A 23174-nucleotide genomic window follows, 5' to 3' on the forward strand; every position below is an offset into this window, starting at 1 on the left:
CATGGTTCATAAGTTTATCTTGTCTTAAAGCTGCATAATATTCCATTGTATGTATATACCACAGTTTGTTTAGCCACTCTTCTATTGATGGAGATTTTGGCTGTTTCCATCTCTTTGCAATTGTAAATAACGCTGCTATAAACATTGGTGTGCAAATGTCTGTTTGTGTCTTTGCCCTTAAGTCCTTTGAGTAGATACCTAGCAATGGTATTGCTGGGTCATATGGCAATTCTATATTCAGCTTTTTGAGGAACCGCCAAACTGCCTTCCACAGCGGTTGCACCCTTTGACATTCCCACCAACAGTGGATAAGTGTGCCTCTTTCTCCACATCCTCTCCAGCACTTGTCATTTTCTGTTTTGTTGATAATGGCCATTCTGGTGGGTGTGAGATGATATCTCATTGTGGTTTTCATTTGCATTTCTCTAATGGCCAGGGACATTGAGCATCTCTTCATGTGCCTCTTGGCCATCCGTATTTCTTCTTCTGGTAGGTGTCTGTTTAAGTCTTTTTCCCATTTTGTAATTGGGTTGGCTGTCTTTTTGTTGTTGAGATGAACAATCTCTTTATAAATTCTGGATACTAGACCTTTATCTGATATGTCATTTCCAAATATTGTCTCCCATTGTGTAGGCTGTCTTTCTACTTTCTTGATGAAGTTCTTTGATGCACAAAACTGTTTAATTTTGAGGAGCTCCCATTTATTTATTTCCTTCTTCAGTGTTCTTGCTTTAGGTTTAAGGTCCATAAAACCACCTCCAGTTGTAAGATCCATAAGATATCTCCCAACATTTTCCTCTAACTGTTCTATGGTCTTAGACCTAATGTTTAGATCTTTGATCCATTTTGAGTTAACTTTTGTATAGGGTGTGAGAGATGGGTCTTCTTTCATTCTTTTGCATATGGATATCCAGTTCTCTAGGCACCATTTATTGAAGAGACTGTTCTGTCCCAGGTGAGTTGGCTTGACTGCCTTATCAAAGATCAAATGTCCATAGATGAGAGGGTCTATATCTGAGCACTCTATTCGATTCCATTGGTCGATATATCTATCTTTATGCCAATACCATGCTGTTTTGACCACTGTGGCTTCATAATATGCCTTAAAGTCAGGCAGCGCGAGACCTCCAGCTTCGTTTTTTTTCCTCAAGATGTTTTTAGCAATTCGGGGCACCCTGCCCTTCCAGATAAATTTGCCTATTGGTTTTTCTATTTCTGAAAAATAAGTTGTTGGGATTTTGATTGGTATTGCATTGAATCTGTAAATCAATTTAGGTAGGATTGACATCTTAACTATATTTGGTCTTCCAATCCATGAACACGGTATGCCCTTCCATCTATTTAGGTCTTCTGTGATTTCTTTTAACAGTTTTTTGTAGTTTTCTTTATATAGGTTTTTTGTCTCTTTGGTTAAATTTATTCCTAGGTATTTTATTCTTTTAGTTGCGATTGTAAATGGGATTCGTTTCTTGATTTCCCCCTCAGCTTGTTCATTACTAGTGTATAAAAAAGCTACAGATTTTTGAATGTTGATCTTGTAGCCTGCTACTTTGCTGTACTCATTTATTAGCTCTAGTAATTTTGTTGTGGATTTTTCTGGGTTTTCTACATATAGTATCATATCGTCTGCAAACAGTTTTACTTCTTCCTTTCCAATTTTGATGCCTTGTATTTCTTTTTCTTGCCTAATTGCTCTGGCTAGAACTTCCAACACAATGTTGAATAATAGTGGTGATAGTGGACATCCTTGTCTTGTTCCTGATCTTAGGGGGAAAGTTTTCAATTTTTCCCCATTGAGGATGATATTAGCTGTGGGTTTTTCATATATTCCCTCTATCATTTTAAGGAAGTTCCCTTGTATTCCTATATTTTGAAGTGTTTTCAGCAGGAAAGGATGTTGAATCTTGTCAAATGCCTTCTCTGCATCAATTGAGATGATCATGTGATTTTTCTGCTTTGATTTGTTGATATGGTGTATTACATTAATTGATTTTCTTATGTTGAACCATCCTTGCATACCTGGGATGAATCCTACTTGGTCATGATGTATAATTCTTTTAATGTGTTGTTGGATACGATTTGCTAGAATTTTATTGAGGATTTTTGCATCTGTATTCATTAGAGAGATTGGTCTGTAGTTTTCTTTTCTTGTAATATCTTTGCCTGGTTTTGGTATGAGGGTGATGTTGGCTTCATAGAATGAATTAGGTAGTTTTCCCTCCACTTCGATTATGTTGAAGAGTTTGAGGAGAGTAGGTACTAATTTTTTCTGGAATGTTTGATAGAATTCACATGTGAAGCCGTCTGGTCCTGGACTTTTCTTTTTAGGGAGCTTTTGAATGACTAATTCAATCTCTTTACTTGTGATTGGTTTGTTGAGGTCGTCTATTTCTTCTTGAGTCAAAGTTGGTTGTTCATGTCTTTCCAGGAACCCGTCCATTTCATCTAAATTGTTGTATTTATTAGTGTAAAGTTGTTCATAGTATCCTGTTATTACCTCCTTTATTTCTGTGAGGTCAGTAGTTATGTCTCCTCTTCCATTTCTGATCTTATTTATTTGCATCCTCTCTCTTCTTCTTTTTGTCAATCTTGCTAAGGGCCCATCAATCTTATTGATTTTCTCATAGAACCAACTTCTGGTCTTATTGATTTTCTCTATTGTTTTCAATTTCATTTATTTCTGCTCTAATCTTTGTTATTTCTTTCCTTTTGCTTGCTTTGGGATTAGTTTGCTGTTTTTTCTCCAGTTCTTCTAAGTGGACAGTTAATTCCTGCATTTTTGCCTTTTCTTCTTTTCTGATAAAGGCATTTAGGGCAATAATTTTCCCTCTTAGCACTGCCTTTGCTGCATCCCATAAGTTTTGATATGTTGTGTTTTCATTTTCATTCACCTCTAGGCATTTACTAATTTATCTTGCAATTTCTTCTTTGACCCACTTGTTGTTTAAGAGAGTGTTGTTGAACCTCTATGTATTTGTGAATTTTCTGGCACTCCGCCTATTATTGATTTCCAACTTCATTCCTTTATGATCCGAGAAAGTGTTGTGTATGATTTCAATCTTTTTAAATTTGTTAAGACTTGCTTTGTGACCCAGCATATGGTCTATCTTTGAGAATGATCCATGAGCACTTGAAAAAAAGGTGTATCCTGCTGTTGTGGGATGTAATGTCCTATAAATGTCTGTTAAGTCAAGTTCATTTATAGTAATATTCAGGTTCTCTATTTCTTTATTGATCCTCTGTGTAGATGTTCTGTCCATTGATGAGAGTGGTGAATTGAAGTCTCCAACTATTATGGTATATGTGTCTTTTTCCCTTTTCAGTGTTTGCAGTGTATTCCTCACGTATTTTGGGGCATTCTGGTTCGGTGCGTAAATATTTATGATTGTTATGTTCTCTTGCTTAATTGTTCCTTTTAATAGTATATAGTGTCCTTCTTTGTCTCTTTGAACTGTTTTACATTTGAAGTCTAATTTGTTGGATATTAGTATAGCCACTCCTTCTCTTTTCTGGTTGTTATTTGCATGAAATATCTTTTCCCAACCTTTCACTTTCAACCTATATTTATCTTTGCGTCTAAGATGTGTTTCCTGTAGACAGCATATAGAAGGATCCTGTTTTTTAATCCATTCTGCCAGTCTATGTCTTTTAATTGGGGAATTCAGTCCATTAACATTTAGAGTTATTACTGTTTGGATAATATTTTCCTCTACCATTTTGCCTTTTGTATTATATATATCATATCTGACTTTCCTTCTTTCTACACTTTTCTCCATGTCTCTCTCTTCTGTCTTTTTGTATCTGACTCTAGTGCTTCCTTTAGTATTTCTTGCAGCGCTGGTCTCTTGGTCACAAATTCTCTTAGTGACTTTTTGTCTGAGAATGTTTTAATTTCTCCCTCATATTTGAAGGACAATTTTGCTGGATATAGAAGTCTTGGTTGGCAGTTTTTCTCTTTTAGTAACTTAAATATATCATCCCACTGTCTTCTAGCTTCCATGGTTTCTGCTGAGAAATCTACACATAGTCTTATTGGGTTTCCCTTGTATGTGACGGGTTGTTTTTCTCTCGCTGCTTTCAAGATCCTCTCTTTCTCTTTGACCTCTGACATTCTAACTAGTAAGTGTCTTGGGGTACGTCTATTTGTGTCTAATCTCTTTGGGGTGCGCTGCACTTCTTGGATCTGTAATTTTAGGTCTTTCATAAGAGTTGGGAAATTTTCAGTGATAATTTCTTCCATTAGTTTTTCTCCTCCTTTTCCCTTCTCTTCTCCTTCTTGGATACCCACTACACGTATATTTGTACGGTTCACATTGTCCTTGAGTTCCCTGATACCTTGTTCAAATTTTTCCATTCTTTTCCGGATAGTTTCTGTTTCTTTTTGGAATTCAGATGTTTCATCCTCCAAATCACTAATTCTATCTTCTGTTTCTTTAAATCTGTCATTGTAGGTATCCATTGTTTTTTCCATCTTTTCTACTTTATCTTTCACTTCCATAAGTTCTGTGATTTGTTTTTTCAGTTTTTCTATTTCTTCTTTATGTTCAGCCCATGTCTTCTTCATGTCCTCCCTCAATTTATCAATTTCGTTTTTGAAGAGGTTTTCCATTTCTGTTCGTATATTCAGCATTAGTTGTTTCAGCTCCTGTATCTCATTTGAACTATTGGTTTCTTCGTTTGACTGGGCCATATGTTCAATTTTCTGAGCATGATCCGTTATCTTCTTCTGGCTTCTGGGCATTTAGTCAGATTTCCCTGGGTGTTTGACACCACAGGTTGAAAGATTTTTCTGTGAAATCTCTGGGTTCTGTTTTTCTTATCCTTCCCAGTAGGTGGCGCTCGTGGCACACGTTTGTCTATGGGTTCCACCAGTGAAAGTTGCTGTGGGTCCTTTAACTCTGGAAAATTCTCGCCGTAGGGGAGGTTCGGCAGCCGAAGCGTCTTGGAAGAATGCCAGCCGGCCTGGGGTTCCGAATGCGTGGAGGGTCGCCGGCTGTCGCAGCACAGGAGAGCGTCCAACCGAATTAGCTAGTCGGCCCGGGGCACCAAGCGTGGCGGGAGGGCGCCAGCTGTCGCAGCCCGGGAGAGTGCACTGTTCCCAGCCGACAGGGGAGTCACGTGTTTGGAAGGGATCCCCCGGTCACTGTTCTCCACAGTCTGGGGATTTCCGACCCAACTATCTCAGTTGTTCCGGGGGGCCTCATGTGGTGGGGGCACCAGCCGCCGCGGCCTAAGGGGACCGCCTGTCCAATTCTACCAGCTGGCCTGGGAAGGTGGAAGGGAGGGACTCCGGTCGCTTGCCGTCCCACCCAGCAAAGCCCGTGCCCCTTGGTGATCTCACCGGAGCTGGTTCTCCCAGATAGTCAGCCGTTCCAGGATGGGGTACGCCGTCCCTTTGATCTCCCTTGTGGCTCCGGGAGCTGCTCTGTATTATCTCCACTCCCCCAGTAGCTGTTCTGGAGGAGGAAAGGTGAGGGCAGCAAGGCTGTCGAGGCTGGTGGCGGAGGAGCCGGTGAAGGCGGGGGAAGAGGGCACCGTGGTGGTTGGAGAGCAGCCGGAGCAGGAGGGGGAGGAGGGGGGAGAAGGAGGGCGGGCGGGTCGGCTCTGCTGCGGGGCGTGGGCGCGGCGCGGCGGGCCGGCGGACAAAGAGCTGTTGATTGAATTTTGGTAAGTAAATCTTTTTTCTGGGAAACTTGTGTATTTATTTTGAATTTTCAGGTGTAATGGCCTACATAGTTCATAATAGCCTTAATGTCACAAATATCTATAGTGATATTTGGTTTTTTTGTACTGGTTATTTGTATTCTTTCTTTCTCTTTCAATGAATGCTGTTAGAGGTTTGTCAATTTTGTTAGTGTTTACTTTTGACTTTATTAACTCTTATGTTTTCTATTTCATTAAATTGTGTTTTGGTTTGCTAAAGCTACCAGAATGCAATATACCAGAAATGAACTGGCTTTTACAAAGGGGATTTATTAAATTACAAATTACAATTCTAAGGCCATGAAAATGTCCAAATTAAGGCATCAACAAGAGGATACCTTCACTCAAGAAAGGCCAATTCCCACCTGGAATTTCTCTGACACATTTTGAAGTCATGCTATTAGGCATATACATAATTTAAATTTTTAATTTTATTGTGGATTAAATCTTTTCTTTTTATTAAATCGCCTTTTATTTTTAGTAATGTTTAAGTTTTAGATGTCTTTGGTAAACAGTTGAATTTTAAAAATAGGTATCTAAAGCAACAATTTTGTCTTTTATCAGAAACATTTAATTCATTTACGAATAATGCAATTGCTGTTATAGTTTGAATTAAATTTACCATATTATTTTGTGCTTTATCTTTATTCCACACACGTTTATTTTTCTTCCCTTATTTGCCTTATTTTGGACTGATTATAGTAATTCTATCCTTCTACTGGTTTGAAGTTATACACCTGTTTCTATTTTTAATAGTTATTTTACTATTTTTTTATTTGGAGAAGTTGTAGGTTTACAGAAAAATTCTACAGAAAATACAGAGTTCCCGTATAGCAACCCCTACCACAGGTTATCTCTAATATTAATACTTTGCACTAGTGTGGTAGTTTTCTTAAAATTGATGAAAAAATATTATTATAATTAAACAATTAACTGTAGACTATAGTTTACATTAGAATTCACTCTGATGTGCTTTACTTTTAATAAAAATTATTCACGTAGCATATGTATGCAACTTAAAATTTCCCCCTTTTAACCACAACAAATACATAATTCAGCAGCGTTAATTTCATTCACAATGTTGTGCTACCCTCAACAACATTAATTATCAAAATTTTCCATCACCCCAAACAGAAATTCTGTACCAATTAAGCATTGACTCCCCATTCCCTACTCCCATCCAGACCCTGGTAAACATTATTCTAGTTTCTGACCCTATCAATTTGTTTATTCTGATTAGTTCATATTATCAGAGATCATGCAATATTTGTCCTTTGTTTCTGGCTTATTTCATTCAACATGATGCTTCAAGATTCATCCATGTTGATGCACATGTCAGAATGTCATTCCTTTATATGGCTGAATAATATTCTATTGTATGTTTATAGCCCATTGTGTTTTATCCATTCATGGACCCTTGAGTTGCTTCCATCTTTGGGCAATTTTGAATAATGCAACTATGAAGGTCAGTGTACACATATATCTGAAAGAACTTTCTTTCAGTTGTTTGGGGTATATGTCTAGAAAGAGGATGGCTGGGTCATATAGGAATTCTATACTTAACTTTCTGAGGTACCACCAAACTGTTTCTATAACAGCTAACCATTTTACATTTCCACTAGCAATGAATAAGTGCTCCTGTTATTCTCCACTTCTTTTATTTTAAAAAAAGTTTTTTTTTCCCCTAGAGGGTATAAAATGACATCTCTTTGTGGTTTTGATTGGCATTTTGGTAATGGCTAATGATGTTGAATATCTTTTCATGTGCTTATTGGCCATTTGTATATCTTCTTTGGAGAAATGTCTATTCAAAAATTGTGCCCATTGTTTGAGTTGTCTTTTTGTTGATGAGTTTTAGAATTTCTTTATATGGATATTAAACTTTTATCAGATCATTGGTTTCCAAATATTTTCTACTTTTGTTTAGGTTATCTTACTTTCATGATAAAGTTCTTTGATGCACAGAAGTTTTAAATTTTGATGGTCTCATTTATCTAATTTTTTTCCCTTATTGATTGTGTTTTTGGTTTAAAGTCTATGAAACCATTGCCTAACACAGCATCCTGAAGATGTTTGCGTATGTTTTGTCCTAGGACTTTTATAATTTTGATTCTTACATCAAGGCCTTTGACTCATTTTGAGTTAATTTTTGTATATGGGCTGTGAGGTATGCGTCTTCCTTCATTCTTTTGCATATGGATATCTAGTTTTCTCAGCACCATTTGTTAAAGAGGCTATTCTTTCCACACTGGACTTGACATTCTTGTCAAAAATCAGTTGGCCATAAATATGAGGGCTTATTTCTGAACATTTATTCCATTGCTCCATGTATCTGTCCTTGTGCCAGTACCATGCTGTATTGATGACTGTAGGTATGAAATGAGGTGTTGTTTTTTTCAATGAAATAAGTTTTAAAATCAGGAAATGTGAGTCCTCCAACTTCTTTCTTCTTCAATATGATTTTGGCTATTTGGGGCCTCCTACTCTTCCATATAATGTTAATGACTGGTGTTTCCATTTCTGCAAAGAAGGTGGTTATAATTTTTTAAAATATTTTTATTGAGAAATCTTCACATACATGCAGTCCAACCATATTATGCTATCAATGGCTCATGATATCACCACATAGTTGTGTATTCATCACCACAATCATTTTTAGAACATTTGTATCACTCCAGAAAAAAAAATAAAAAGATAAAAGAAAAAACTCATACATCCCATACCCCTTACCCCTCCTTCTCATTGACCACTAGTATTTAAATCTACCCAATTTATTTTCCCCCTTATCACCCTATTATTTATTTTTTATCCATATTTTTTATACTCATTCGTCCATACCCTGGATAAAAGGAGCATCAGACACAGGTTTTCACAATCACACTGTCACATTATAAAAGCTATATGATTATACAGTCTTCAAGAATCAAGGCTACTGGAACACAATTCAAAGTTTCGGGTACTTCCCTCCAGCCACTCCAATATGCCATAAACTAAAAATGGATATCTATAGAATGCATAAGAATGACCTCCAGGATAACCTCTCGACTTTGTTTGAAATCTCTCAGCCACTGAAACTGTATTTTTTCTCATTTCTCTCTTCCCCTTTTGGTTAAGAAGACTTTCTCAATCCCATGATGCTGGGTCCCGGCTCATCCTTGTGATTAAGTTTCCACATTACCAGGGAGATTTATACCCCTTGGAGTCATCCCACATAGGGGTGAGGGAAGTGAGCTCACCTGCTGAGTTGGCTTAAAGAAAGAGGCCATATCTAAGCAACAAGAGAGAGTCTCTGGGGGTGACTCTTAGGCATAATCATAAGTAGGCTTAGCTTCTCTTTTGCAGAGAATAAGCTTCACAGGGCAAGTCTCGAGATTAAGGTCTCAGCCTAATGATTTGTGGTCCCCACTGCTTATGAGAATATCAGGAATTCCCCAGATGAGAAAGTTTAATATTTCCTCCTTTCTCCCCAGTCCACCAAGGAGACTTTGAAAATACCTTTTTATTCTCTGTTCATATTATTCTGGGATACATCAGGATATCACACTAACCTGTACAAACCAACAAGATCTCACGTCCCATTCAAGATTCCATGTGATTATGGTGCTCAGGTTAACTGACCATACAAGTTAAATTAGGTAATGTGCTATCCAAAATATAAATTTTGCACCAAATAAACATCTCTCCCTTTGGTCTCACACAGAGGTTGAAGTTTGAAAATATGGGCCATTTCATCCTTTACCCAGTATTCTGATTTATCTTAGTCCAATCCAAGTCAGCTTCATTCATATCTTTTATCAAAGTCTCATCACTTTTTCAGCTTTCTTAACAGCTGCGAATGGGGTCATGTTGACTGTCATAGCTTCAGTGCTCTGACTCTGAGCCTTGGGTGTCACATAAACACCTGAAGTTTCAGGGAACGTCCAGGTTATATACAAATAGCTTGTATTCCAGAATTTAGAAATAACAGTTACAACTCCTAAATATATGTGACTGCTATAAGCGCTTGCAATCTAGGAACCTTTACAATAGGCCCCAACCTGATAATCCACGCTCTTGACTTCAATTCTCCAAGTTTATATATTATAGTTAGTCCATATGAGTGAAGCATGGTAATATTTGTCTTTTTGTTTCTAATGTTTCATTCAACATACTGTCCTTAAGTTTCATTCACCTAGTTGTATGCCTTACAACTTCATTCCTTCTTGCGGTTGCTCGGTAGTCTGTTGTATATAAATACCACACCTTCCTTTCCAATCCTCAGTCGTTGTACCCTTAGGCCACCTCCATAGATTGCGAATAGTGAACACTGCTGCCATAAACGCCAGTGCACAAATGTCCATTCGTGTCCCCATTCTCAGTTCCTCCAGGTATGTTCCTAGCAACGGGGTTGAACCCTATCCCTAGCCTCCTGTGGAACCACTACACTGCCCTCTGGAAGAGCTGCACCTCTCAGCTTTCTTACCAGCAGTAAATAGGGACATCTCTTTCTCCACATTTTCTCGGGCACTTGTTTCTCTCTGTTCATTTTTAAAGTTTTATTAGCACATCATATAATCCAACCTAAGTAAATAGCCACCATAATCTATATGAAGACATTTCTTTTCCTTCTGCAAAGAATCCATGCTCCTCCCCCATATCCTTTTTGTGCTATCTATTTCTGAATCTATACAATCAGTTCTATTGAACAATCTGTACTCTTTTAGCATCCAACACCCAAGCTCTACCCTCTTTCTATCTCCTGATATCCTGTGTTCTCAACTTTAACTCTCAAAGTTCACTCATTAGACAAACATTAAATTCCCTGTCTCTGCATGTACCTCCTCCTCCTTTCTCATTTACAACTGAAGAGACTATGTATTTTGCTACTTGATGCCAATTCTGCCTCTTGTCCTTTGCATTCCACTTATTCTTCCCACTTTTTCCCCAATATTTGGCACAATTTTTTATTTCTGTCATAAAAATTTTAATTCTCCTATTTACTAGGTCATTTCCATCAATGTTCAGACACCTTCAGTTTCTCTCTCACTTATTAAAAAAAAAAAAAAAACATGCTTTCTTTGCCTCATGTTCTCCTCCAGGTACTGGCTCATCCCTCTTTTCAGCCAGTTTCTGCTAATGATTTGACTTCATTTATTTACATCCCCTTTCCTCCTGGCTTCTAGTTTCATCATTCTTCCTAATCACCCCCTTAATCAGTTCTTCTAAGGGCACCAATCATATCATTTAACAGTTTTAGTTCTTACCTTTCTTGACATCTTATCCTCATTTGACCCTGTTCACCTCTTTCTCTTTGAAATACTATCTTCCTTTGACTTTTGTGATACACCCACATCTTGTTACTCTCTCTCAGTCTCCTTTACCTAGCCATAGAGTGTTGAGGTTTCCTAAGATTCTACCCAAATTTCTCTTCTCACTGTGAACTCTTGCCCTAGGTGATGCCATTCAGTGTGGGTTTCTTATAAACCCACATTTGTGTGGGCAGCCCAGATTTCTCTTCTAGATCCGTATCTTTCTATCTGATTGCTATCTTTACTTACGTGGCTCAAAGATGACTCAAGTTCAGCATACTCAAAACCAATCTGTAATCATCCACCCTGAATCCATTTTATGCTCCCATATTCCTTATCTTAGTAAATATCCATTCAAATGTCTGGGAGTTATTATTGCTATTTCTACCTCCCATTGCATCATCAAGTTCAAGATATATTATTGATTTTTACCTCCCAAATATCTTCAGATCTGTCCAATGGAGTCTGTCATCACTGCTGATGACCTAGTCTAAGGTACAATCATCTCTTTTAAACTGCTGCAGTTGCCTCATCTCTGTTTGTGCCTTACCCATTTTTGCCTTCTACAATTTATTCTCCACTGTGTGACCAAAACTCTTTTTTTCAAAATGTGAATCTAATCGTGTCCCTTTGCTTTTTGCCCCTCTAAGGCTTTCTATTGTTCTCAAAATAAAGATCAAAATCTTTAACCTTGCCTAGGGGCCCAGCATGGCCACCCACCTTTGCATCCTCTCCTTCTACCATGTCTACTCTCCAAACACACTTTACTTGTTGTTCTCTAACCTTGCGGGTTTTCTTCCAATTTCTCTTTATGTGTAGCTTCCTCCTACCATAGAACATTTGTACATGATGCTTTCTTCACATAATATACTGCCTCAAATTCCCCCCAACCTTATTTTTTTTTCCTAACCTTTTATGTTATTACCTGCTACTCATCCTTCAGCTCTAAGCTCAGGTACCACCTTCTCTAGAAGCTTTGCACAATCTCCTTGATTTCATGGCATATCTGCTGCAGTCTGTTTAAGTTAAATTTTACATTTATTTAGATGATTTGTTAAATGACAGGTTCTCCAACTGGACAGTAAGCACCACATTGGGAGAGACTGTACCTTTTTTTTTTTCTTACTATAAGTTTAGGCCTAGCACTTAACAAAATGTCAGGTACATAGTAGGTATATAATACATAATTGTAGAATGAAATAACTGAATGAATGAATTTACAGCTTTGAATTATGTGTTTGTAGACTCTCTTGTTGGGGATTTCCCATACATAGTTTAATACATGGCTTTGGAGCTCCCAAGAGAAATCTGTGATGGAGAGATTAATTTGGAATCTAATTGCATGTAAGTGATAATGGAGCCTTAGGTTATCTATAAGATTTCCCAGGGAGAGTTTGTGGAGAGAGAAAGGGAAAGAGGCAAGAGGATATAAACCTTGGGAACATCCAGATTTAATAAACTCAGGAAGATATGGAATGCACCATTCAAGGGAGTCTGAGACTGAATATGCCATCCATACCCTGCTGATTTTCCCTGCCAGCTGTATTAGCTAGGGTTCTCTAGAGAAACAGAATGAGCAGGAGAGATCCATAGATGAAAATTTATAAAAATGTCTCACATAACCGTGGGAATGTAGAGTCCAAGGTCTGTAAGGCAGGCCACAAGCTGGCAACTCTGGTGAAGTTCCTCAACGAACTCTCAGGAGAGGCTGGCTGGACATCCATGGGAACAGAGAAATCCAAAAATCTTTAGGGTAGGCTGTGAAGTTGGCGACTCTGAAGAAGGGTCTGGATGAACTCCACAGAAGAGGCTGGCTGGCTGAATCAGGAAGAGTGACTATCTCTTCTGAATCTTCCTTAAAAGCCTTCCAGTGATTAGATTAAGCATCACTGACTGCAGAAGACACTCCCCTTAGCTGATTACAAACACAGTCATCTGTGGACACAGCCAACATGATCATGATTTAAGTTCATGAAATGTCGTCATAGCAACAGACAGCCCACGCTTCCTGACCACACGACCGGGCACTACCACCTGGCCAAGATGACATCTGAACCTGACCTACTTTTAATATTTTACTCTTTTGGCTAACAGATTTCACAGTTACAGTTTTTATTCAGAAAATATGCTATGGTATCTATAAAGGAAATAAGTCAATCTAATTTTTTAAAAATTATTTAAAATTTTTTATTTAAAATAAAAATTTTAATATAAAAAGTCTCAACTTGATTTATTATTACCAGTAATAACTGCAGTGAGGAATTAAGTATCTTCTGAAAAAATGTGCACTACAGGACATGTTTAATCTTTTCTTTTTTTTTTAGCCTGAAAATACTCTACTGATCATCTGTGAGAATGGCTATGTTCTTGAAGCTCCACATCCAGTCATACAGGAGGAAGTGGAGGACCATGATGTAGTTTCCTATGAAATCAGAGACATGTGCATAAAATGTTTCCATTTCTCAAGCGTCAAATCTAAGATTCTGGTATGGGATATTCTTAAAGCTTTGTCTTCTAGTGTTTTTTTCTTCTTTCTTTCTTTAGACTATAAAATATCCTGTATTAAGCGCTGGAGAATATTAAAAGGGTAAGACATAGACCCTGACCTAAATGAGCTTATAATCTAGTGAGAAAGCAGCTAACTCTGTTAGAGGACAGAAGTGAAAAGGTAATATCAAGGTGACAGAGGTGAGGAAGTAATATCAAGTTGCACAGAAAGGAATTTTAATGTGCAGAGGAAGGGATATATGCATCTGATGAAGGATTTGGAAAGGAGTCTAAGATGACTGCACAGTGGTAACATACAGTACTGAAGGAATGGGAAGGATTTTAAGATGATGAAAATGGGAAAAAAGGCATTAAAGATTGAAAAAGCATTGAGGGAAGGCAGAATTGTGAGAAGTTTTGGCATTTTTAGAAAATGAAGAATGGACTGGTGAAAATGGAGGGATGCAATTTGTGGAGGAGTGTGGCAGGAATCTGTGACCTGCTCATGGGGTACCTTAAAGACCAGCCAAGACATTTTTATTTAATTCTTGGATCACTGAAATCCATTGTGAGGAAGGGGTTGATGTGATGCAATTCTATTAATTAGGAAGATAATTCTGAAGGGTCAACAGGATGAAGAGTGGAAGATGCGATTAGGGGGCTTTGCAATGGTCAGATGATAGATGATGAGGGCCTAAATCACAGCATTACTGGAGTTGGAAGCATTTTCCCTTGTAGATTATTTCAGTCTGCCCAATTCATGGATAGACAGTGATAGACTCTGTGAAAAAATGTGTTTAATGTCTCTACTAAGACATGACTAAAGTCCTACAAATCTAAGATCGATGGGGGTGAAACAGAAAGGACAGTCATTCCAATGACTTGAAAGTTTTAATGATAAAAATATATCCCCAATTGATAATTATTTTTAAATGACCTTATTTGTCATATCAGAACTGTGAGTTTTTCTAGGGTCCTCTCTTCTACTTTCCTTTGCATCCCTGATAGTAACTTAGAGTTGTTTTTCTGTTTTCCTGATATCTCTTTGGCGAAAGAGATTTATAGAAATGGAAAAGAGAAAGAAACAAAAGGAGTTGAAGGAGCAGGAAAGGGAAGAAAGGAGGAAGCAACTAATAGAAGAGATGGGAGAAGATGGAGAAAAAAAATTCCAGGACCAGGAGGAGGAGGAGGAGGAGGCAGAAGAAGAGGAGCCATTACCTGAAATCTTTATTCCTTCAACGCCCTGTCACATCCTCTGTGGGTTTTACTCTGAGCCAGGGAAGTTCTGGGCTTCTTTGGTGAGTCATATTGAATAATTTTTATCTCAGCTCCATGACAATATAATTTATAGTCTTGTTTTCCAGCACATTTTTACTTTCTTACTCTTTTGATAAGACTTGATACATAACTACTGTTGAAGGTGTGCGTTCTGATGAATGAATGTGGGTTACAGTTGTTTGTATCATCTTAGTACCTCTTTTATATGTCTGCTTGTTAGATATGCTGTCATCTATGGCACTCACACCTGTTCCAGGCAGATCAGAAGGGAAGAGCCAGAGTAGAAGGGAAAAGGGATAAGTGGTTTGCCAGTTAAGTCTATTGCTTCTTAATTTTTAACATAGCTTTCATTTTAAAATAATAGCCTTCATGGCAGCAACTATCCTGTAGACTCTTGCCTCCATCTTTTTATCTATACAGCTGTGCCATGTGGCCCTGTGGAAATTTGGGAAGTTAAGTGTTTTTAGAGGGAACATTGCCACTCTGAACAAAATTGAAACTTGGCTAAGAAGGAAGAAGGAAAAAAATGGATATTGGAGATGTAACTTTCAGGGACTCTCCCAATGTTGTAACAGTGCATCTTCCAATTATGTATTTTCTAGCCCTATCATGGAATATTTCTTCTATCACAGAGAAAAATTTTCTTTATTATAAATTTGCCACAATTTTCAGTTCCCTCTACCAAAAGTATAAGAATTAACATAAAAGAACATGTGGGAACTTCCGGGAAGTAGGCGGAGCCGGGTGGATGGAAGGCACCCCTGCTCGGTAGGACAAGACAGGGGACGAGGAGAGAATGACCCGGACTGCGGTCCCAGGAGGATGAATGATTGAGGAGACCCTTTGGGGTGTTTGGGGAGTGAGAGAGGCGGGGGCATTGGGATGGGGAGAGTGGGGTGGATCGCACTGGCAGGGAACTCCAACCCGGGACAGGCAGAGGTGCTTGGGGAGGTGCAGATCGGGGGTGGGAGAGGGGAGCGGTCACCCAGCTGGGCGCTGCAAATAGCCGTCCCGTCGGCGCGGTGCTGCGGGCCGGTTGCTTCCTCCAGTCCCGGGCGCCGGACCAGCGGTCCCGTGGTCTGAGTGGCCCAGGTACCATTAGTGCGGTCTCCCAACTGGTCCCTGCAGGTGCAGGCCTGAGAAGGGGCGCCTGGGGACCACCACCTGCTGGAGGGACGCGGTAAGCACGGGCAGGCAGAGAATCCCTATCTCCCTAGGTTTTTCTTTTGTCTTTTTTTTTCAGTATACCTGTATACAAATTCTTCATTAGTACTATTAGTGTTATTTTAATTTATTTATGTATTTTATATATTTACATTTTTATTGATTTTTCATTTTTTATTTTTTTGTTACTCTATTTTATTGTATTAAATTCATTTACTTTTTCTTTAGTTTTGTTTTTTACCTCCTTCTTTGGGCGCTAGTACGAGTTCATCCACAATATATCTTGGGGTATCTTCTTCTGACTTTGGGGACTACCACTAGTGAGGTGTGTTTTTTTTTTGTTCAGTTTTTTTCGTATTTTAATTTTATTATTGTTATTTATTTAAAAATTTTTAGGGGGTGTTTGCTCAGGTCGGGAATCAAGCCCGGTTTTCCCATGTGGTAGGCAGGCGTTCTGCCCCTGAATTACCTGTGCACCCCAGCCTAGCTTTTAATAGACTCTCAATTAAACTATACCCCCTACATGCGATCTGGACCTTGGTTTGGTGAGGAACAACTGACAAACCAAGTGCAAAAGAAAATCCTCAATGCAAAACTAATATAAAACTATAGATAAGTGAAGGGAACCAACTATCAAAATAAGCTTATTAAGATAATCAAATGCCCTGAACACAACAGAAAATCATAAAGCACATGAAAATTCAAACAGAAATGACCCAGCCAAATAGCTAAATCAAAACAGCAGAAGGGATTAGAATATGGAACAGTTACTCAAGGATATTTATAAAGCAATAGGAGATATCAGGAAGACACTAGAAGAGCATAGAGTTTGAAAGATTAAATAGAAAAACAGCAGATCTCACAGAGATGAAAGATACAGTAGACCAGATCAGAAATATCCTAGAGACACATGATAATAGGTTTGAAGAAGATGGAATACTTGAACTAGAGTGCACAGAAGAAGAAATGACAAGAAAGATGGATAAAATGGAACTGGATCTTAGGGAAATGATGGGCAACAAGAGGTGCACAAACATAAGAATCATTGAAAGCCCAGAAGAAGAGAAGAGTGAAAGGCTGGGAAAGTTAGTTGAAGATACAATTGGGGAACACTTCCTAACCCTTATAAAAGACATAAGTATGCAAATTAATGAGGCCCAAGAAACTCAAAATAGAATAAATCCAAATAAGCCTACTCTAAGACACATATTAATCAACTTGTCAAATGTTGAGGAGAAACAAAAGTCCTGAAAGCAGCACAAGAAAAACAATCTACTACATACAAGGGAAAACATGTAAGACTGAACTCAGACTACTCAATGGGCACCATGGAAGCAAGAACGCAGTGGTATGATATAGCTAAAATACTGAATGAGAAAGGCTTCCAGCCAAGAATTCTTTATCCAGCTACGTTGTTGAGGGAGAGATTAAAATCTTCAAAGATAAACAAAAACTAAGAGAATTAGTCAACAAGAGAGCTACCCTACAAGAAATACCAAAGGGAGTCTTGTCAACTGAGAAAAAAAAAAAAAAAGACAGGAGACAGAAGTCTGGAGGGCATAGGACTGAAGAATACCAGTAATGGTAATTTAAAGGATAAAAAGAGAGAGAAGGAAAAGAATATATAGATCTGACAGATAAAAACTGAAGGATAAGATGGTAGATTCAAGAACTGCTTTTACAGTAATAACTTTGAATATTAACGGACTAAACTCACAAATTAAAAGATACAGATTGGTAGAATGGATTAAAAAAAAGCCATCTATATGTTGTTTATAAGAGATGCATCTAAGACCCAAGGACACAGTTAGGTTGAAAGTGAAAGGATGGAAAAAGATGTTCTATGCAAACTGTAACCAAAAGAAAGCAGGAGTAGCTCTACTAATATCAGATAAAATAGACTTTAAATGTAAAGATGTCATAAGAGACAATGAAGGATACTACATATTAATAAAAGGGACAATTCAACAAGAGGAAATATCAATTATAAATGTTTATGCTCCCAATCAAGGAGCTCCAAAGTACATGAGGCAAACATAAACAAAACTGACGGTCGCTAGAGACGTTTCAACAGTAATGGTGGGAGACTTATACACCATTCTCCTCTGCAGAAAGAACAACCAGACAAAAGAGCAATAAGAAAATAGAGAACTTAAACAAATTGATAAATGAATTAGACCTAACATATAGATCATTGCACCCCAAAGCACCAGGATATACATTCTTCTCCAGTGCACATGGGTTGTTCTCCAGGATAGGTCATATACTGGGACATAAACTGAGTCTTTATAAATTTAATAAGATTGACAGTACCTAAAGCACTTTCTCTGGCCACATCAGAATGAAGCTGAAAATCAATAACCATTTAAGAACCAGAGCTTTCACAAATATATGGAGATTAAACAACACACTCTTAATCAGTGGGTCAAAGAAGATATTGCTGGAGAAATTGGTAAATATCTGGAGATGAAAGATAATGAGAATACAGCATAGCAGAACTTATGGGATCCAGCATCGGCAGTGCTGAGAGGAAAATGTATTGCCCTAAATGCCTATATTAAAAAACAAGGATGAGGGTGGGCAACGGTGGCTCAACAGGCAGAGTTCTTGCCTGCTATGCCAGAGACCTGGGTTCAATTCCCGGTGCCTGCCCATGTAAAAAACAAAGCAAAGCAAAACAAAAACAAGGATAAGAAAAAAAAATGAGGACTTAACTGCTCACCTGGAGAATTTAGAGAAAGCACAGCAAATTAATCCCAAAGAAAATAAAAGAAGAAAAATAACAAAGATTAAAGCAGAAATAAACAAACTGGAGAACAATAAAAGCATATAAGAGTAAACAAAACCGAAAGCTTGTTCTTTGAGAAAATCAATAAAATTGTTGGACTCCTAGCTAGACTAACAAAGGAAAATAGAGAGAGGATTCAAATAAACAAAATCAGAAATGAGAGGAGGGTCATAACCATGGATCTTGAAGAAATTTTTAAAAATCCTAAGAGGATACTATGAACAACTATATGCCAACAAATTAGACAACTTAAATGAAATGTACGAATTTCTAGAAACATACAAATTACCTATACTGACTCCAGAAGAAATAGAAAATCTCAGCAAACCTGTTACAAGTAAGTACATTCAATCAGTCATCAAAAATCTTCCCACAAAGAAAAGCCCAGGAACAGATGGCTTCACAGCAGAATTTTATCAAACATTCCAAAAAATAACTAACATCAATCCTGCTCAAACTCTTCCAAATAATTGAGGAAAAAAGGAACACTACCTACCTCATTTTATGAAGCTAACATCACTCTAATACCCAAATTGGGTAAAGATGCTACAAGAAAAAAAAAACTACAGACCAATCTCCCTAATGAACATAGATCTAAACATTCTCAACAAAATACTAGCAAATCAAATTCAACAACACAATGAAAGAATTATACATCATGACCAAGTGAAGTTTTTATCAGTAATGCAAGGGTGGTTCAATACAAGAAAATCAATCAATGTAATACAGCACATTAACAAATTGAAACGGAAAAAGATCACATGGGTATATCGATTGATGCTGAAAAAGCATTCCACAAAATTCAGCATCCTTTTCTGATAAAAACACTTCAAAGGGTAAGAATTGAAGGACACTTTCTCAGTATCCTAAAGGGCATATATGAAAAACCCATAGCCAGCATCATACCCAATGTGGAGAGGCTGAAAGCAATACCTCCTAAGATTAGGAATGAGACAAAGATGCCCATTGTCACCACTGTTATTCGGTATTGTACTAGAAGTTCTAACTGGAGCGATTAGATGGAGAAAGAAATAAAAGGCATCCAAAATGGAAAGGAAAAAGTAAAACCTTCATTATTTGCAGATGGAATGTTTCTATACTTAGAAAACCCTAAAAAATCTATGACAAAGCTACTTGAACTAATAAACAAATTCAGCAAAGTGGCAGGATACAAGATTATTGTACAAAAATCAGTAATGTTTCTATACACAAACAATGGCCTATCTGAGGAGACAGTAAGGAAAGAAATCCATTCAAAATAACAACCAAAAGAATCAGGTACTTAAGAATAAGCCTAACCAGGGATGCCAAGGACTTATACATCAAAAAATTACAAAACATTACTAAAAGAAATAAAATGTCCTAAATAGATGGAAAAACATTCCATGGTTGTGGATAGAAAGGTTGAATGTCATAAAGATGTCAATTCTACCCTAATTTGGCAACAGATTCAATGCAGTACTGATCAAAATCCCAATAACCTACTTTGAAGACTTAGAAAAACTAGTTATCAAATTTATTTGGAAGGGAAAGAGACCATGAATAGCTAAAGATATCCTAAAAATGAAGAACGAAGTAGGAGGACTTTCACTTCCTGACTTAAAGCTTACTATAAGCCATAGTGGTCAAAACCACATGGTACTGGCACAAAGATAGAAATACTGACCAATGGAATCGAATCAAGAGTGTGGAGATAGACCACGAAATCTATGGTCAACTGATCTTCAATAAGGCCCCCAAATCCACTGAACTGGGACAGAGTAGTCTTTCCAATAAATGGGCATGGGCAAATTGGATATCAATGACCAAAAGAATAAAAAAGGACCCTTATCTTACAGTCTATACAAATATTAATTCAAACTGGATTAAAGACCTGAATGTAAGAGCCAGTTTCATAAAACTTCTAGAAGAAAATGCAAGGAAACATCTTCAAGATCTAGTAATAGGAGGTAGCTTCTTAAACTTTACACTTAAAGCACAAGCAGTGAAAGAAAAATAGGCAAATGAGAACTCCTTAAGATCAAGAGCTGCTGTGCCTCAAAGGACTTTGTCAGAAAGGTGAAGAGGCACCCAACTCAATGGGAGAAAATATTTGGAAAACGCATATTGGATAAAGGCTTGATATCCTGTGAAATTAAACAGCTCAACAACAAAAAACAAACAACCCAATTATAAAATGGGCAGAGGATATAAATAGACACTTTTATGAAGAGCAAATACAGATGGCTAAAAAGCACATGAAGAGATGCTCATTTTCATTAGCCATAAGGGAAATGCAAATCAAGACGACAATGAGATATCACCTCACACCTGTAAGAATGGTTGCTATTAAACAGGAAACTACAAATGTTGGAGAGGATGTGGAGAAATTGGAACATTTATTCATTGTCGGTGGGAGTGTAAAATGGTGCAGCCACTGTGGAAGATAGTGTGCAATTCCTCAGAAATCTATATATTGTGTTGTCCTATGAACTGGCAATACCAATACTCGAAACCTAGAAGAGTTGAGGGCAGTGACACACACATTTGCACACCGATGTTCATAGCAGACTATTCACAATTACCTAAAGATGGAAAAATCCAAATGCCCATTATAGGACGAGTGGATAAACAAAATGTGGTATACACATTTGATGGAATATTATGCAGCAATAAGATGAAATGAGGTCCCAAAACATATGGCAATGTGGATGAACCTTCAGGACATCATGCTGAAATCAGATACAAAAGGATAGATACTGCATGATTTCCATGACTCTGATAAAAACCAATGAAAATTGTCTAAAATTCACTTGTACAACCAAGTGAGGATACTGTAAGACATGGTTTGTTTATTTTGAACATTATCCATGATGCCCAATAGACAGAGGGAGCCGAAGCATACAATGACTGAGAAGCAGAATGGCTAACTGTGATACATTTATATTATGGAATATAGCGCGTCTACAAAAAAGGAAGGATGTTGAGAGGCATGAGACGAACTGAATAAACTTTGGGGACAATGTATTATACAAATAACCCTGGAAAAAAAGAACAGATATGCTAAGGTCTCTTTCAGAAAATGTTTGTAAGAAAACTGTAGCCTAGATTGTAAGCCCTTATGGCAGCCACACTTAGACTGAAGTTGCAAATGTATTTCTGGATGCTGACATGCTGAGCTGTATGTGTTATCAGCTGGTATTTCCCTAAGACTTTGAGTAACTCTGTAACACCTGGGATCCAGAGATGGCGTGCTGCAACCCTGAACGTTAACATAGCTATGTATAATAACAGTTAAAGTAATCAAAGGGGAGATCAGGCCTCAATTAGAGTTAAAAACCAAGCCAATCTGGCTGGGACTAAGGTAAATCAGATACATGGTGAAGATGATAGTGTATGTATGCTAGACTTTCTTCTATGGAACCAAAGGCAGAAAGGTTATTATGCCTAGAATCTACATTTTCAGTAACACATACTCTAACTCAACCTGTCTTGATAGTTCGTTTGAATGACCCACACTCCTGGGGTCCAGTTCTGTGTAGCTTGGTGTACTGCTTGGGAAAATCTCAGACTGTAGTCAGTTGATAACTGGGATATGTTGGTGGCATCCCTTGAGTTTCCAAAGGAAAAAAGGAAAGCCCTGGGTACCCTCCAAACCATAGGGTGCTTCCAGGAAAATGTGTCAAGCTCTTGATTTTGAGTCTTTCTTTAGTGAAACATGTTTCTGTGTGAGTGAAGCTAAGACTACCCATAGCAAGGCCTGGGAGCTCTTTCCAGGTAGCTTCTTTGTTGCCCAGATGTGGCCTCTCTCTAGGCCCAACTCTGCAAGGAAGTACATCACTCTCTCCTCCCTATGTGGGACATGGCATTCAGGGGTGAAGGTTCCTTTGGGGTGTAGGGCGTGGCTCCTAGGGATGAGTCTGGTCCTGGCTCCGTGGGATCGATAACACATTCCAGACCAAGGAGAGGAAAAGAGGCATAAAAAGATGCCTAATGCCTCCTCTCCCCTCTTTGTCCACCGGCCCGGCGCACGGCGCCCACGCCCTGTAGCAGCCGGCCTGCCCGCCCTCCTCTCCCCTCTTCCCCCTCCTGCTCCGGCGGCTCTCCAACCACCACCGTGCCCTCTTCTGCCTTCACCGGCTCCTCCGCCACCGGCCTCGACAGCCTTGCCACCCTCACCTTTCCTCCTACAGAACAGCTACTGGGGGAGTGGAGACAATACAGAGCAGCTCCCAGAGCCACGACGGAGATCAAAGGGACGGCGTACCCCATCCTGGAACGGCTGACTGTCTGGGAGAACCAGCTCTGGTGAGATCACCGAGGGGCGCGGGCTTTCCTGGGCAGGACGGCAAGCGGCCGGAGTCCCTCCCTTCCTCCTTCACAGGCCAGCTGGCAGAATTGGGCAGGCGGTCCCCTTGGGCCACGGCGGCTGGCGCCCCCACCACGCGAGGCCCCCCGGACCAACTGAGAGAGTTGGGTCGGAAATC

The 23174-nt window shown here is 38.6% G+C and overlaps 1 protein-coding gene across 4 annotated transcripts in view; it reads left to right on the forward strand.

Moving 5' to 3' along the window:
- Positions 1–23174, forward strand: part of CFAP44 (cilia and flagella associated protein 44) — a 152837-nt gene that overhangs the window by 56046 nt on the left and 73617 nt on the right. For all 4 annotated transcript variants that reach the window (XM_077118366.1, XM_077118363.1, XM_077118365.1 and 1 more), the window contains 2 exons: positions 13316–13477; positions 14534–14776. In XM_077118366.1, coding sequence (XP_076974481.1) covers positions 13316–13477; positions 14534–14776 — 405 coding nt within the window. The remainder of the gene's footprint in view (positions 1–13315; positions 13478–14533; positions 14777–23174) is intronic.

Source organism: Tamandua tetradactyla, chromosome 10, assembly GCF_023851605.1.
Source record: "Tamandua tetradactyla isolate mTamTet1 chromosome 10, mTamTet1.pri, whole genome shotgun sequence".
NCBI classification, from domain to species: Eukaryota; Metazoa; Chordata; class Mammalia; order Pilosa; family Myrmecophagidae; genus Tamandua; species Tamandua tetradactyla.